An 18,714-nucleotide genomic window follows, 5' to 3' on the forward strand; every position below is an offset into this window, starting at 1 on the left:
ATATTTAGGGTAGAGGGTGACATGTAACTACAAATAGCGGCTGCACTATGGAGAGATGGGGAGCGAGTGTGTGCGCGCGCACTCCCACACTCCGGCTTGCCTGCCCCTTCTCCCGTCTTTGTTTGTCTCCTCCGTGCAGTGTAGGTAATGGTGTGTGCAGCCTTCTCCGGAGTGCTTGGTAGGTGACTGTGTTCCACCTTGCACGTGCTACTCCCTCACATTTCCCTTTAATGCTCTCCATTATTCGGGCTGCATTAATAATGTTTGCAGGCTGATATCTTTAAAATTAATGAGGTGTTTACTCTGAGCCAAGAAACTCATTGAAATTAAAAAAGCTTTCTTTTCCACCGCCCCCCCTCCCTTTCCTTCGGTAAAAAAGTGGACAAACAAGCCACAATGTAAGCTTTGCTAAAAAACCAAGTAGAAGAGGCAAGGACTCAAGCCCTACCGCAAGGAAGGAGTGAATTGGGGTTAGCTGGTGCCCAGCATTATGCATCAGTCAGGTTCAAATCACAGCTGTATTTAAGAGGCCTTGTTTTAACAAGTGCTTTACTAGAAAACTGCATACCACACCTTCTAACCAATGGAGGGTTTCTGTGCCCTCAATAATTGCTTATTTCACCACCACCATCCTCCTTAGCAGGTAATTATCCATTGTAACCATAGCACCTTAGTGTAGTCTAATTTTTTCCTTCTTATTCAAAAGGTTTGTTTCTAGGAGAATTCAGCTGTACTTAATCCTGACCTGTCTGTAGCCTCTAGCTTTCAGTCAGATTACCTGGTCTGAAGGTCCCTCCCACCCCCCCAGCTACCACCATCACTAGCTGACTTTGTGCAGAAAAACAGGGTTGAACACTAATGACAAGTCTACTGGCTGCAGAAACTTGCTGCAGACCACATGTCAGGATGGTTTGTCAGGAGGGAAGGAGGAACGGTGCCCCTGGACTGCAAAGCAGCAGGCTTCACTGTCCTGCTCCCCACTGCCCGCTCCAGGCACCTAGTGGACACATTTCCCCAGGAACAATGCAGCCAAAAGCATTCCTGGTGGTGCATCTGAGAAGCCTGGGTTCTTATCAGGTCCGTGCTGAGCAGTTGTACTTCTCAGATCTGGAAACTACCAGTGGTCTCTGAGGATCCTGCTGGTGACAGGTTAGCTAATCCCTCAGGAAACTTAAGTTAATAATATGATAATTTTATGCATTTGCATCTGGAATAATTAATAATTTGCTTAATGTCACACAGGACATTCATACTGAAGAGACATTTTTCTCCTAAGTTTGGTTGCTGTGTGTGAGTTTCTTCTTTCTTTCTTTTTGCTTCTCAGTAGCAATTAGAAGTGAGAATGTTATATGTGCTGAAAGGCGTGAGGACTCCTGCTGCAGTGGCTGGTTCGGGGCTCTGTGTCTGAAAACCATCCTCTTTATGTTCATGAATGTAACCACTCCAGCAGGAGTCCAGGATCTAAGGCTGAACCTTTGGGCTCAGATGCAAATAGATGTCTGCAGCCATCCAAAAGAGCTGTGCTTAGGTGATACAAATGAGAAGATGCAGGAAAGCAGAGATTGCCCAGCCTGATAGGGGAGGTGAAAGTCTGCACAGAAGTGGGCAACAGGGACAGGAAGAGGGGTGGAACCTACATTGAACTGAATCTGTGCAAAATCTCCAGCGCTGTTCTGCAGGATGCGGTAGGTTGAGGACACAGAAAGAAGTTCCCATTCACTGTCATTCAAAAATGCCTTTCGGTCATGTGTAATGTCTTCTGTGCTTCTCAGGAAGGCCAGGTCTACATCTTCCACTGAAAATAACAGAAACAGTTGATTTCCCATAGAAACAGGCACCAAAGACAACCTACTTTTCTAATTCCCAATTAAAACCCTTCCTTTTAATTCTTGCTCCCATATGGACAGTCTTACTGAGATGGGGTTCAATATACCATTTTGAATTAGGGGTAATGATGAGGAACAAAAACTTTCTGGTCGTGAAAAAAAAGCAGCTATGAACTGAGGGTTTGCACTCCATTGTCTGTAGAATGAGAATTCTGTAACGTTCTCAATGGCAATGGAGGCCTAATATTGTGTTTTCAAACCAACAGCAACAAAGGGCCCTATCTCTGGGCACAGTACTGTGGTTAGTCTGAATTGCACCAGGAGCCAAATAACGGCAAGATTTTAGATTTACAAAAAGCCAGTTATGTGCAAAAATAAAATCAATTGAGGGGCCACATAACATAATTTCACCTTTGTGTGCCCACCCAGCACAAGTGCGTTTGCCCACTAGCAGACTATACTTCTCATGACTTACCTGTGTGCAGAATGCTACTGAAGGTTAGGCTGCAATTCTGGACATCAAATGGAAAAGCATATGTCTCCAAATTGCATGCAGAGACCACCTGGATGGGCTTGGAGTGTTTAATGGTCCCAGATGAGTTCACATAGACATAGGGAAGGTCAGGTGATCTTTCAATGTCCACACTGTGTGAAACAGAAGAGATCTTGTTGTTACAGAGTGAGCTTTCGTCATGTAATACGTAAACAGAACTGATTATGAGATGGTAGTGACCATATATCATCCCAGACTAGCCCAGAAGTGCAAAGACTGAATCACACTGTCCATGAGACAGTCATCTGGCAAACGTCGGTTCAGCGATGACAGCCTCATGGGCCAACTCACTTGCTACTGTTAAAACACAGATATAATCCAAGGGCAACATCAAGCATTAGCAATCAAATCTTTATCTTAAAGGGCTTCCCAGGTGGTGCTATGGCAACACACTCCAGTATTCTTGCCTAGATAATCCCATGTACAGAGGGGCCTGGTGGGCTGCTGTCCATAGGGTCACACAGAGTCGGACACGACTGAAGCAACTTAGCATGTATGCATGCATTGGAGAAGGAAATGGCAACCCACTCCAGTATTCTTGCCTAGAGAATCCCATGGACAGAAGAGCCTGGTGGGCTGCTGTCTATGGGGTGACACAGAATTGGGCACGACTGAAGCGACTTAGCAGCAGCAGCAGCAATCAAATCTTTATCTTAAAGGGCTTCCCAGGTGGCGCTATTGGTAAAGAACCTGCTTGCCAACGCAGGAGATGGAAGAGATGCAGATTCAGTCTCCGGGTTGGGAGGATCCCCTTGGAGGAGGGCATGGCAACCCACTCGAGTACTCTTGCATGGAGAATTCCATGGACAGAGGAGCCTGGTGGGCTACAGTCCATGGGATTGCAAAGAGTTGGACACGACTGAAGGGACTTAGCATGCACGCACACACTGTATCTTAAATGATGTCAACTCATGGCTTTGATACTGCTAACCTGAATGCTCCCAACAATGCAGCCCCTCTTCAAGTTGAGAAACAAAAAATAGTAACAATGTCTGAAATGCAGCAGCAACTGGCTTGAGTATTCTAAGCAGTCTACACCCCACAGAAACACAACCCAACACACTTACTACTCATTTATGATGATATCAGGGGCCCAGATGACACTTAGAGGTAGAGAGATCTCTCTAATCTCATCAAACATGCTGGAGTTCCAGGATAAAAACTCATCATCCCAAACCTGTAGCCAAAAAGAAAATGTCACAAAGAGGCAATGTCAGCCCCATCAAAGAACTGAAGAGGAATTTGAATGAATAACTCAATTGATCAGCCTGTTGCTACTATCTGTTAGGGGAGAGGACTTCTCACCCAGTTCCTAAAGATGTTTGCCCTAATCAGAAACAACAGCCATATATCTTACTCAGATTCTAATAAATCAGGAACATATGTAAGGAACTTTAAAAGGAAAGATAATATCTATTCCTGGGACTTCCCTGGCAATCCAGTGGTTAAGACTTAGAGCTTTCACTGCAGGGGGCATGAGTTTGATCCTTGGTCAGGGAAATAAGATCCCACATATGCCACATGGTGTAGCCAAAAAAAGAAAAAAAAAGATAATATCTATTCTTTCAAATAATTACATTTTTCAGCAGATCAATTTCAGGAGTCCAGCATGCATAGAAGGAAAAAAAAATAATCATTTACCTCACGATACCATATGCTTGTCTTTAATTTTTGATTCTGTGTATCCTGCAAAGCAAAGATTAAATACACACCAAATCTTAGAGAGTCAGTAAATCAAAGCCCAATTCAACAGTATGACAATTTAGAGGAAGAAAATTGCATCCAAGTAAATAATGTTGATTTTAAAAACATTACCTTGACTCTTTAAGATCTGAGTAGTCCCAGTTATTTATTACATACACCTGTTGCTATAAGCTTTACTGCATTATCTATGACAAAATGATGCTTTAACTGCACTTGACATGTTAAATGATTTGCTAATCTCTTTCCTACTTTAATAGTTACTCTGCCATTAATCAGACTAAAAGATGATATATAGTTATAGACAATTCTGGACTAAAAACATGAGACCAAGCTCTTATCTGTAATTAAGATGTTATTCCTAATCTTTGAATGAGTATTATTAATATTTCAATTGCCATTGGCAGCCTTTCCTGTTGTTACCTTATGTTTGGATTTCTCTGCTTATAAAACAGACTGAATGAGCTTAATCCAAGTGAGGTATATTTTTGCTGATATAAACAGATGTGATTTCCCCATTCTACAATGAATCAGCAATTAAAAAGGCAAAGACCCCGCAAAACAAAAAAAATCCTCTTCATTAAATTTTTTTCATATTGAATCTAGTAAAAAAAAAACAAAAACATGCTATAGTTACTATGTTCTTAGGGATTAAAAGAAAAGGAATATTTCATATCACATTCAAACATTAACTCAAAATGGATCATAAACCTAAACGTAAGAGCTAAAACTACAAATCTCTTGGAACAAAACATAGGAGTAAATATTCATGACTTTGACTTAGGCAATAATTTCTTAGATAAGACACCATAAGCACAAGCAACAAGACAAGAAGTAAATGGGACTTCATCAGAATTTAAAACTATTGTGCTTTCAAGTCAAATGACAGGAAGTCGATGACAATCCACAGTGTGGGAGAAAATACTTGCAAATCACATAGCTAGTAAGGGGTTTGTATCTAGAATATATAAAGAACTCTTATAGCTCAACAATAAAGATAAGTAATCAAAATTTAAAATGAGCATCAAAGAACATAATATAGTGAGAAGGAAACTCATGGAATGTGAGAAAATATTTGTGAATCATATAGCTGATAAAGGGTTATTATCCCGAATATTAAAGAACTTTTACAACTCAAAACCAAAATCCTTATATAAGAATGGACAAAAGACTTGAACAGACATTTGTCCAAAGTACTTATTCAAATGGCAATAAACACAAGAAAATATGCTCAGCATCATAGCTATGGACCAAACTGTGTTCTTCCAAAATCATATATGGCTGTATTTGGAGATAGGACTTTCAGGAGATAACTAAGGTAAAATGAAGTCACAAGGGTGGGCCCTCTTCCAAGAGGCTTGGTGGCCTTAGAAAAAGAGGAAGAGAGAATGATCTCTTTCTCCTTCATATGAAGACACAGTGAGAAGGCAGCCATCTGCAAGCTGGAAAGACAACTTTTACTAGGAACCAAATTGGCCAGAACTTTGATCTTGAACTTCCCAGATTCCCAAACTGTGAGAAATAAATGTCTGTTGTTTCAGTCACCATGTCTATGATATTTGTTATGGCAGTCAGAGTTAGAGCTGGCTTATACAATCTCTAATCACTAGGGAAATACAAATCAAAATCCACAATGAAATACCATTTCACTCTCATTAGGATGGCTACTTTGTTTTTTAAGCAGAAAATAAGTGTTGGTGAGGGTAATTGGAATTCTTGTGCACTATTGTTGGGAACGTAAAATGGTGCAGCTGCTATGGAGAACAGTGTGCCATTCGTAAAAACTTAAAAGTAGAACTACTACACGGTCCAGCAATTCCACTCCTTGGCGTTTACCCAAAAGAACTGGAAACAAGAACTAGGACAGATATTTGCACATCCGTGTTCACAGCAGCATTAGTCACAGCTGCCAAGGGGTGGAAGCAACACAAGTGTCCATCAGTGGAGGGATGAATGAACAAAATGTAGTGCATACATATAACGGAATATTACTCCGTCTTTAAAAGAAAGGCAATTCTGACACGTGCTACACTATGGATGAACTTGACGTCTTTATGCTAAGTCACAAAGTAAGCCAGTCACAGAAGGACAAGGGGATTCCAGCATACACTAAGTCTAGGTACTTAAGCCAGTCAAATTCAGAGAGACAGAAAGCAGAATGATGGTTGCCAGGGGCTGGGAAACGGGGAGTTAGTGTTTAATGGGTAGAGAGTTTCAGTTTTGGAAGATGAAGAGTTCTGGAGATGGACGTGGTGATGATTGTACAACAATGAGCATGTACTTAGTGCCATTGAACTGCACACTTAAAAAAATGGCTAAGATGGTAAATTTTATATTATGTGTATTTTACCACAGCAAAAATAATTATTTAGGGACTTCTCTAGCAGTCTAGTGATTGAGACTCCGAACTTCCAATGCAGGAGGTATGGGTTTGAATGATCAGGGAACTAAGATCCCACGTGCTGTGCGGCCAAAAAAATTTTTTAAATGACTACTCAATATTCTGCAATAACCTAAATGGGAAAAGCATCTGAAAAAGAATAGGTATGTATATGTATAACTGAATCATTTTGCTGTATACCTGAAATGAATACAATATGGTAAATCAACTATATTCCAATACAAATTTGAAAAAAAAATGAGCAAAGGACTTGAATAGATATTTCTCCAAAAGAAATATACAAATGTGGCCAATTAGCACTTGAAAAGATGCTCAACATCATTAGTTATTAGGGAAATGCAAATCAAAACCACAATGAGATACCACTCTACCCCACTAGGATGAAGAAAATTAAAATAACAAGTGTTAGGAAGAATGTTGAAAATTGGAGCCTCATACATTGTTAGTGGGATTTTAAAGTTGTGCAGCCACTTTGCAAAACAGTATTGTAGTTCCTTAAAATGTTAAATTTAGAGTTAACATATGACCGAGCAATTCCACTCCTAAGTGAATAATCAAGAGACTTGAAAACAAGTCCACACACTTAAAAAAACCTGTACAGGAATGTTCACAGCAGTTAAAAAGTAAAAATAAGCCAATGCCCATCAGCTGATGAATGGATGAACAAAATTAGTATATGTCCATTCAATAGAATATTTTCCAGCACTAAAAAGTAATGAAATATGATATATGCCACAATATAGATGACTCTTGAAGACCTTATGCTAAATGAAAGAATTCAGTCACAAGAGGCCATTTATTGTAAGATACCATTTATATGAAATGTCTAGAATAGGCAGATCTATAGAGGTAAAAATTAGATTAGCGTTTGCCTAGGGCTGGTGGGGATGGGATGCAGGATGTGACTGCTAACGGTATGAAGGCTCTTTTTGAAGTGATAAAATGCTCTGAAATTAGATATTGGTGATGGTTGCACAACTCTGTGAATATACTGCTGCTGCTACTGCTGCTAAGTCGCTTCAGTCGTGTCCGACTCTGTGCGACCCCATAGACGGCAGCCCACCAGGCTCCTCCGTCCCTGGGATTCTCCAGGCAAGAACACTGGAGTGGGTGGCCATTTCCTTCTCCAATGCATGAAAGTGAAAAGTCAAAGTGAAGTCGCTCAGTCGTGCCCAACTCTAGCGACCCCATGGACTGCAGCCCATCAGGCTCCTCCGTCCATGGGATTTTCCAGGCAAAAGTACTGGAGTGGGGTGCAATTGCCTTCTCTGGTGAATATACTAAAACCACTGAACTGTATACTTTAAATAGATGAATTTTGTAGTTAGGTTATACATCAATAGAGTTGCCATTTAAAAAATGTATTAATAGAGAAAAAGGAAACAATTTTTGTTGTTGTTTACTTTTTTAAATTTAAATTTATTTATTTTAATTGGAAGCTAATTACATTACAATATTGTATTGGTTTTGCCACACATCAACATGAATCCGCCACGGGTGTACACGTGTTCCCATCCTGAACCCCCCTCCAGGAGGGAGGAGGGAGAAGCCCTCCCTGTACCATCCCTCTGGGTCATCCCAGTGCACCAGCCCCAAGCATCCTGTATCCTGCATCGAACCTAGACTGGTGATTTGTTTCTTATATGAATATATAATATACATGTTTCAATGCCATTCTCCCAAATCATCCCACCCTCTCCCTCTCCCAGAGTCCAAAAGACTGTTCTATACATCTGTGTCTCTTTTGCTGATCTCACATATAGGGTTATTGTTACCATCTTTCTAAATTCCATATATATGCGTTAGTATACTGTATTGGTGTTTTTCTTTCTGGCTTACTTCACTCTGTATAATTGGCTCCAGTTTCATCCAACTCATTAGAACTGATTCAAATGTATTCTTTTTAACGGCTGAGTAATACTCCATTGTGTATATGTACCACAGCTTTCTTATCCATTCATCTGCTGATGAGCATCTAGGTTGCTTCCATGTCCTGGCTATTATAAACAGTGCTGCGATGAACATTGGGGTACACATGTCTCTTTCAATTCTGGTTTCCTCAGTGTGTATGCCCAGCAGTGGGATTGCTGGGTCATAAGGCAGTTCTATTTCCAGTCTTTTAAGGAATCTCCACACTGTTGAAAACATTTCCAGGGAATGTATAAGTAAGAAGGCTGATACAGACTACAGATAAATCCATTTCTTCCCATGGGCTTCCCTGATAGCTCAGTTGGTAAAGAATCTGCCTGCAATGCAGGAGACCCCAGTTCGATTCCTGGGTCAGGTAGATCCCCTGGAGACGGGATAGGGCACCCATTCCAGTATTCTTGGGCTTCCCTTGTGCTGGTAAAGAAGTCGCCTGCAATGCAGGAAACCTGAGTTTGATCCCTGGGTTGGGAAGATCCCCTGGAGAAGGGAAAGGCTACCCACTCCAGTATTCTGGCCTGGAGAATTCCATGAACTGTGTGGGGTCGCAAAGAGTTGGACACAACTGAGCAACTTTTTCACTTTTACAATCCATCATTAAAAGTTGCATTATTCAAAGAGAATAGAGATATAGAAGATCCAAGATGAAAATATGTAAAATAAAATGTGAAACGCTCCTCCTGTTGATTTTGGTTCAAAGGTAAAGAGTCATTTAAGTAACATTTGTACTTCTGTAATATTAAGTATAATACCAGTTTCAGTAAAACAATGGAGCTGGGGAGTTATGGCATGAAAGCAAATAAACAGGTCCATTTTCTTCCCTAGAACAAGATACATAAATTAAATTAATTTTCCAGGGAATTATCCAACCACATCAAAGATATATGATGTTTGTGCATAGGGTCAAGACTACCACTGTTCTCAGTCCAGGTTGGGTGGGGCTAGGGAGGTGCTATTGATATTTGCTCTTTGGAGGGGGTGCACCTGGAAGTGTGCAATACTCAAGACTATACAGGTGTGCACAGAGGGTGGCATAGTTTGAAAGAGAAACAATAAACTTTTAAAGTTCCCCTTTTCTGGAATCAAGAAAGCAAGTTGTTATTGCATAAATATTTCTAGGTACCTTTAGAAAAAAAGGATGGTTCACAAATACAGTAACCCCGTTATAGTTGTTCAACAAAGGCTAGCCTGAGTATACTTGCTCTACAGATTTTTGTGAATCTCAAACAGATACTTGGGAAAAGCAGGTTTTAAAATGGTATACACTTGTCCTTCAGAATCCATGGGGGATTGGCTCCAGAGGCTCCAAAACCTTCTTGGTTACCAAAATCTACAGATACTCAAGTTCCTTATGTATAAAACGGAGAGGTATTTGCATAGAACCTACACACAGTCTCCTGTATACTTTATGTCATCTCTGTGCTATAATTGCTGATTTGCTTTGGTTGCGTCTGACTCTTTGAGACCCCATCGGCTGTATCTCACCAGGCTCCTCTGTCCATGAGATTCTCCAGGCAAGAATACTGGCAGGGGTTGCCATGCCCTCCTTCAGGGCATCTTCCTGACCCAGGGACTGAACCCACATCTCTTGTGTCTCACGCTCTGGCGGATGGGTTCTTTACCACTAGCACCACCTGGGAAGCCCAAATCATCTCTAGAATACTCATAATTACCCAATACAATATAAATGCCATGTAAATAGTTGTCAGTGCATGGCAGGCAAATTCAAGTTTTATTTGTTGGAACTTTCTGGAATTTAAAAAATATGTATATTTTTGGTCTAATGGTTAGGACTCCATGCTTTCACTTTGGAGGACCCACGTTCAATCCCTGTCAGGGAACTAAGATCCCACAAGCTGCTGGGTATGGCTAAATAAATAAATAAAAATATTTTCGATGCAGAGTTGGTTCAATCCGCAAATATCTGCAGTCCTCCAGGACTGATTGTACAACGTGAAAACACTGAATTCACAGCATTTCCCTAAGAAACAGCTTGGAAGAGGGACAGAGGGGACTCCCAACCAATATCAGCTCTGTGGGGCTCAGGGCAGGGAGCTTACCTGTGGCCAAAGAATCAAAACATAAAACAGGAGCAACATTGAAATAAATTCAATAAAGACTTAAAAAAATAAGACCTCTAGTGAGAGCTCCAGGTTGGGCACACCTCTTTCTTCCAAGTTTCACTGGCTGAGACAGCCTGAGATAGATCATGTCTCACCCATGAAAGCACAAAAAGACTCCATTCTAGGCTTAGTTGCTTCCCAGGTGGCTCAGTGGTAAAGAATCCTCTTGCTAATCCAGGAGACACGTTTGATCCCTGGGTCGGGAAGATCCCCTGGAGGAGAAAAATGGCAACCCACTTCAGTATTCTTGCCAAGGGAGTCTCAAAGAGTTGGACACAGACTGAGTGTCTGAGAGTATATAGGCTTAGTTCCAGTCAACGAGGGTCCCCTCGTCGTAGGGAGAAAAGGTCCGGAGTGTAGTTTCCATTACCAAATAATACAGCTTTTCACTACTCTCTCCTAACAAATGCACCTTTACATCTACAAAGTGTCTGGACCAGTGTCTTCCCCACTGTGTATCCTGCTGACTCAGTCACGTGGCTGGAGAGGAAGGTCTCTATATCCTAATGTTTCCTTTCCACTGTCATTATATCCAGTTTGGTTCTTATTAACTGCCATGTTGATGCCTTGGCTTGTTTCTCTCTTTCTGCCCATCCCTTTGTCATGCTACACATAATAATAGTGTTCAGGATTTTTTTCCTAACATCTTAGAGGGGGTGTCTGGGAGGACTGGTTATTCAGCCCTAAAGAACACAATGTCAAAAAGAAGTTTGAGGCTAAAACTGAAGTCTTTTTTTTTTTTTTTTTCATCAAGAGAAACAAGTTTCTCAATGCCAGCTGGTGAACATAATTGGTTCTCTGGTGGCATTATTCACAGCTTTTCCCTCTGTGTATCTCTCTCTTTTTTTTTTTTTTCTTTAGATACCTTCCATCCTGCTTGTTAAAAGCAAAGGATATTTCAGAGAATTGGAATTCATTAGTCTTCCTAACAGAGGGAGTCTATTTAGATCTAAATTGGTGGTTAGCAAATATACAGATAATTCCCGGCACATTCTTATTTATCTTTCCCAGTTCTGAAGACTATAGAAACAGATGCCTCAACGTCTGGCTGGGAGGCTCTAGTCAATGGACTGGAATACAAAGGTATCTGTGATTCGGAATTGACAAAACTCAATAGAAACAAATGGAAACTCTTCACTGTTGAGTAGATTATCTCTATAATCAGATTTCCCTAAGGTACTCATAATACCCAGAAATTCTAAGACGAGACTGTAGTCTTTCATGTAAATAAAACAGGAGGCAAAACATTATAATGAAAGCGAGGTGCAGAGATGAAAGCTGGGCTGAAAGCTCTTCACTCTAAACAAAAGTTGCCAGCAGTTCAGCTGCTGGCAGATGCATCCAGCAAGTTATCTATTCACATTGGGAATGTCCTTGTCTGAGCAGAATCTGTGAGCAATTTTCCTCAAGTTCTTCAAACCAGTCATGCTTCTGGAACGAACCTAAGGATCAGCCCACCTGAATGTAATATAGACATTTGCAAAGACTAAGTCATTCATAAAGATTCTAGAATTGAATTCACATATCCTGATTAACTGATCAGGCAAATATCTACACAGCTAGCTTTGAAGGAAGGTGTGTGTGTGTGTGTGTGTGTGTGTGTGTGTGTGTGTGTGTGTGTGTGTGAAGTCACTTCAGTCATTTCCAACTCTTTGCAACCCTATGGACTGTAGTCCACCAGGCTCCTCTGTCCATGGAATTCTCTAGGCAAGAATACTAGAGTGGGTTGCCATACCCTTCTCCAGGGGATCTTCCTGACCCAGGGATTGAACTGGCATCTCTTATGTCTCCTGCCTTTGCAGGCAGGCTCTTTACCACTGAGCCACCTGGGAAGCCCGAAGTAAGATATATTGTCCTGAATATTGTGGTAAATAGGATCCTGAGTTTGAAAACCCTTCCCTCCAGTGGCTATTTTTAAATAATAATAATAATAATTATTATTATTACTGTTGATATAGGTTATGTTTAAATCTTTATTGAATTTGCTACAATATTGCTTCTGTTTCATGTCTTTTTTTTGGCCACAAGGCACGTGGATCTTAGCTCCCCCAGGTATTGAACTGGCACCCCCTGCATTGGAAGGTGAAGTCTTAACCACTGGATCACCAGGGAAGTCCCTCAAGTAGCTATTGATACATTAGGGTATGAGACATTTGGGGCTTGCCAGATGGCTCAGTGGTAAAGAATCTGCTTGCCACGCAGGAGATGGTGGTTCAATCCCTGGGTTGATAAGATCCCCTGGAGAAGGAAATGGCAACCCACTCTAGTGTTCTTGCCTGGAAAATTCCGTGGACAGAGGAGCCCGGCGGACTGCAGTTCATGGGGTTGCAAAGAGTTGGACACAACTTAGTGACTAAACAACAGCGGCATAATGTGTCATTTTAACAGTCAGCTATGTGCATGAAGAAATATACATACTTCATTGTATTCAAAGGAAGGAGACATTGCTGCCAGATTGGAGAATTGAGTAAAATTTCTTTTAGGAGCTGAGATTTGAGGGCTATAATCTTTTGTAGATGGAGAATGATAAAGAAGACGCATTCAGTTGAGGAAACGGCAGAATGAACAGGATACAGGCCAGACCCAAGAAGTTCAGGTTCATTGTAACATTGAGTACACGTAGAAGATAAAGTCAAGACAGGAGATAGGGATGAAACTAGAGGGATGGAATGTAAGGTTTTACATAGTTCAGAAGACAAGTTTTCCATATCCAATAAAATGATATGTCTAACACATTCTTGTAAAATATAGTATATTTCACAACAGTGGAGTAAAGCATTATCTTTGAAAAAATAATAGTGTTCTCCTTACCTATTATAATGGCTATGATTTGTTTTCTCTTATTAAGGTGGGAAGAGCTAGACCAAAAATTCAAATTTGATACCTTCAACTAGTTCAGACAAGTGAAACATTTAAAAAAAAACACTATTTCAAAAGATATTAATAATTCTCATCTCTTGATGTGACTGTTATGTAAGTGATCTAAAATTGTCAGTTGCCCTGAGGTACTGGGTAGGTAACAAGGAGTGGAGTGGCATGAACTGCATTGTTCTCAAGGCTTTGGCCTACAGGGCATTTCTTTGCACTTATGCGGACAGATCTGGATTTCAGATGTCATGTGGGCAACTAAGCATTGCCAGACCAGAAGCTCCAAGTTCACTGTCATCGATGGAATGATGCATTAAGTTCTTGCAGAGGCCTAGTGTTTTTTATAGTTTACAGCAATGATAATCTCAAGCTTTCAGGGTGTCAAATTATTTGGTGAATGTTAACTACTTTGCCCCGGTTTTCAGTAAGTCGTTCAGTGATTACTGTGTTTTTGTAATAAAGACTAAACTTCTAAAAAAAACCTCAATTTGATATTGTTGTTCCAAGGGAAAATATTAATATAAAAACTTTACTCCTTTCCCTTATCTCCAAATAAGCCTGTAAAGGAAAGTCGGAGCAATTCTACTTTACCTTCATCAATATGAAGTCAGAAAGCAGAAGGATGAGGAGAGACCTAGAAACCTGTCTCCGTCTCTTACTCAAAGCTGATGTTATCCCTGTGTTGGAGTTTCGTGTAACATGGTTCATATCATGTCTTTTTCAAATCATGCTTTTCCCATTGGACAATGTCCAATAAACAATACAGACATAATAACCTACTGACAACTAAATAGCAGGACTAATGAAATACGCCAAAGCCTTTGACTGTGTGGATCACAATACACTGTGGAAAATTCTGAAAGAGATGGGAATACCAGACCACCTGACCTGCCTCTTGAGAAATCTGTATGCAGGTCAGGAAGCAACAGTTAGAACTGGACATGGAACAACAGACTGGCTCCAAATAGGAAAAGGAGTACGTCAAGGCTGTAATATTGTCACCCTGCTTATTTAACTTCTATGCAGAGTACATCATGAGAAATGCTGGGCTAGATGAAGCACAAGCTGGAATCAAGATTGCCGAGAGAAATATCGATAACCTCAGATATACAGATGGCACCACCCTTATGACAGAAAGTGAAGAGGAACTAAAAAGCCTCCTGATGAAAGTGAAAGAGGAAAGTGAAAAAGTTGGCTTAAAGCTCAACATTCCAGAAAACGAAGATCATGGCATCTGGTCCCATCACTTCATGGGAAATAGATGGGGAAACAGTGGAAACAGCGTCAGACTTTATTTTTTTGGGCTCCAAAATCACTGCAGATGGTGACTGCAGCCATGAAATTAAAAGACGCTTACTCCTTGGAAGGGAAGTTATGACCAACCTAGATAGCATATTCAAAAGCAGAGGTATTAACCTTGCCAACAAAGGTCCATATAGTCAAGGCTATGGTTTTTCCAGTGGTCATGTAAGGATGTGAGAGTTGGACTGTGAAGAAAGCTGAGTGCCAAAGAATTGATGCTTTTGAACTGTGGTGTTGGAGAAGACTCTTGAGAGTCCCTTGGACTACAAGGAGATCCAACCAGTCCATCCTAAAGGAGATCACTCCTGGGTGTTCACTGGAAGGACTGATGCTAAGGCTGAAACTCCCAATAATTTGGCTTACCTCATGTGAAGAGTTGACTCATTGGAAAAGACTCTGATGCTAGGAGGGATTGAGGCAGGAGGAGAAGGGGATGACAGAGGATGAGATGGCTGGATGGCATCACGGACTCGATGGACATGAGTCTGAGTAAACTCCGGGAGTTGGTGGATGGACAGGGAGGTGTGGCGTGCTGCGATTCATGGGGTCGCAAAGAGTCGGACACAACTGAGCGACCTGAACTGAACTAGGCATCTCTTAAGTAGGTGAAGATGCAGTCCCAGAAAATTGTCTCTAAAATTCTAGATCAACATCAAAATAGAAAAGAGATTTAAAGGAGTTTTCTATTGGAGCATTGGTGTAAGACTACATTGTGGAGAGTAAGAGTGGGCATTTTCTGCCATTTGATTAAAAAGTATTTTCTAGGATCCTGGATATAGTGCTTTTACTAGTGTGAGTGGGGAAAGTAAAGCTGGGTAAAGTGAAACTGTTTGCTAAACGGGGGATTTGTTGTGTGTGCTCCATTTAAATGCATCTGCTTATGAGGAACTAATGAGTAGGGGTTTATCTAAGCTAGAGAAAAATTATGCTAAAATAATTTACATCAGATAAAAAATAATTTGAACCCTGGTATAATTTATACTTTTATTTTAAACTATTTTCCATCAATTTCAATACCTGAATCTCAGTCAAAAAATCAGAGTCTGTAATTCATAGCATAGCACTCAAATATTTACATAGAAAACTACCCAGAGGGATGGGATGGGGAGGGAGGTGGGAGGGAGTTCAGGATGGGGAACACATGTACACCCATGGCAGATTCATGTCAATGTATGGCAAAACCAATACAATATTGTAAAGTAATTAGCCTCCAACTAAATAAATTTATATTAAAAAAAGAAAAAATAATAATAAAATAAAATAAATTAAAGAGAAATTATTGAATTATTTTAACAAAGTACATTAAAATAATAACATTGTATTGTAGGATACATTATGCATGCAAATGTAAAGGGAACAGTTATGTGGAATTTTACTGTTGTAAGCTTTCTATATTTTATATGAACTATAATAACATTAATTCTAAGCACATTATATTAAGTTAATGATGGCTATGGAAACCCCTAAAATAACATCTAAAAATAATACACAGAGGGACTGCAAAAATTGATTTTTAGAGGAACTAAAATCAAATATTAAAAAATACTTAGTTTATCCCAAATAATTCGGGATAAGAGGAGCAGAAAACAGATGAGACAGCTAGGAAACAAATAGCAAGATGGTATTCATAAACGGACAAAACACTTCAGTTAACATGCACAGAGTGGCAGGTTAAAACGCAGTACCCGGGAACTCAGCAACTCAGTCACGTGGCTGGAGAGGAAGGTCTCTATATCCTAATGTTTCCTTTCCACTGTCATTATATCCAGTTTGGTTCTTATTAACTGCCATGTTGATGCCTTGGCTTGTTTCTCTCTTTCTGCCCATCCCTTTGTCATGCTACACATAATAATAGTGTTCAGGATTTTTTTCCTAACATCTTAGAGGGGGTGTCTGGGAGGACTGGTTATTCAGCCCTAAAGAACACAATGTCAAAAAGAAGTTTGAGGCTAAAACTGAAGTCTTTTTTTTTTTTTTTTCATCAAGAGAAACAAGTTTCTCAATGCCAGCTGGTGAACATAATTGGTTCTCTGGTGGCATTATTCACAGCTTTTCCCTCTGTGTATCTCTCTCTTTTTTTTTTTTTCTTTAGATACCTTCCATCCTGCTTGTTAAAACCAAAGGATATTTCAGAGAATTGGAATTCATTAGTCTTCCTAACAGAGGGAGTCTATTTAGATCTAAATTGGTGGTTAGCAAATATACAGATAATTCCCGCACATTCTTATTTATCTTTCCCAGTTCTGAAGACTATAGAAACAGATGCCTCAACGTCTGGCTGGGAGGCTCTAGTCAATGGACTGGAATACAAAGGTATCTGTGATTCGGAATTGACAAAACTCAATAGAAACAAATGGAAACTCTTCACTGTTGAGTAGATTATCTCTATAATCAGATTTCCCTAAGGTACTCATAATACCCAGAAATTCTAAGACGAGACTGTAGTCTTTCATGTAAATAAAACAGGAGGCAAAACATTATAATGAAAGCGAGGTGCAGTGATGAAAGCTGGGCTGAAAGCTCTTCACTCTAAACAAAAGTTGCCAGCAGTTCAGCTGCTGGCAGATGCATCCAGCAAGTTATCTATTCACATTGGGAATGTCCTTGTCTGAGCAGAATCTGTGAGCAATTTTCCTCAAGTTCTTCAAACCAGTCATGCTTCTGGAACGAACCTAAGGATCAGCCCACCTGAATGTAATATAGACATTTGCAAAGACTAAGTCATTCATAAAGATTCTAGAATTGAATTCACATATCCTGATTAACTGATCAGGCAAATATCTACACAGCTAGCTTTGAAGGAAGGTGTGTGTGTGTGTGTGTGTGTGTGTGAAGTCACTTCAGTCATTTCCAACTCTTTGCAACCCTATGGACTGTAGTCCACCAGGCTCCTCTGTCCATGGAATTCTCTAGGCAAGAATACTAGAGTGGGTTGCCATACCCTTCTCCAGGGGATCTTCCTGACCCAGGGATTGAACTGGCATCTCTTATGTCTCCTGCCTTTGCAGGCAGGCTCTTTACCACTGAGCCACCTGGGAAGCCCGAAGTAAGATATATTGTCCTGAATATTGTGGTAAATAGGATCCTGAGTTTGAAAACCCTTCCCTCCAGTGGCTATTTTTAAATAATAATAATTATTATTATTATTATTACTGTTGATATAGGTTATGTTTAAATCTTTATTGAATTTGCTACAATATTGCTTCTGTTTTATGTCTTTTTTTGGCCACAAGGCACGTGGATCTTAGCTCCCCCAGGTATTGAACTGGCACCCCCTGCATTGGAAGGTGAAGTCTTAACCACTGGATCACCAGGGAAGTCCCTCAAGTAGCTATTGATACATTAGGGTATGAGACATTTGGGGCTTGCCAGATGGCTCAGTGGTAAAGAATCTGCTTGCCACGCAGGAGATGGTGGTTCAATCCCTGGGTTGATAAGATCCCCTGGAGAAGGAAATGGCAACCCACTCTAGTGTTCTTGCCTGGAAAATTCCGTGGACAGAGGAGCCCGGCGGACTGCAGTTCATGGGGTTGCAAAGAGTTGGACACAACTTAGTGACTAAACAACAGCGGCATAATGTGTCATTTTAACAGTCAGCTATGTGCATGAAGAAATATACATACTTCATTGTATTCAAAGGAAGGAGACATTGCTGCCAGATTGGAGAATTGAGTAAAATTTCTTTTAGGAGCTGAGATTTGAGGGCTATAATCTTTTGTAGATGGAGAATGATAAAGAAGACGCATTCAGTTGAGGAAACGGCAGAATGAACAGGATACAGGCCGGACCCAAGAAGTTCAGGTTCATTGTAACATTGAGTACACGTAGAAGATAAAGTCAAGACAGGAGATAGGGATGAAACTAGAGGGATGGAATGTAAGGTTTTACATAGTTCAGAAGACAAGTTTTCCATATCCAATAAAATGATATGTCTAACACATTCTTGTAAAATATAGTATATTTCACAACAGTGGAGTAAAGCATTATCTTTGAAAAAATAATAGTGTTCTCCTT

The 18,714-nt window shown here is 40.3% G+C and overlaps 1 protein-coding gene across 1 annotated transcript in view; it reads right to left on the reverse strand.

Moving 5' to 3' along the window:
• HTR3B (5-hydroxytryptamine receptor 3B) overlaps positions 1–18,714 on the reverse strand; it is a 90,571-nt gene that overhangs the window by 11,978 nt on the left and 59,879 nt on the right. The window contains exons 5-8 of the mRNA XM_018058924.1: positions 4,021–4,065; positions 3,447–3,556; positions 2,302–2,471; positions 1,638–1,795 (exon numbers count right to left, since the gene is read on the reverse strand). Coding sequence (XP_017914413.1) covers positions 1,638–1,795; positions 2,302–2,471; positions 3,447–3,556; positions 4,021–4,065 — 483 coding nt within the window. The remainder of the gene's footprint in view (positions 1–1,637; positions 1,796–2,301; positions 2,472–3,446; positions 3,557–4,020; positions 4,066–18,714) is intronic.

The sequence above is a fragment of the Capra hircus genome, chromosome 15 (assembly GCF_001704415.2).
Source record: "Capra hircus breed San Clemente chromosome 15, ASM170441v1, whole genome shotgun sequence".
NCBI classification, from domain to species: domain Eukaryota; kingdom Metazoa; phylum Chordata; class Mammalia; order Artiodactyla; family Bovidae; genus Capra; species Capra hircus.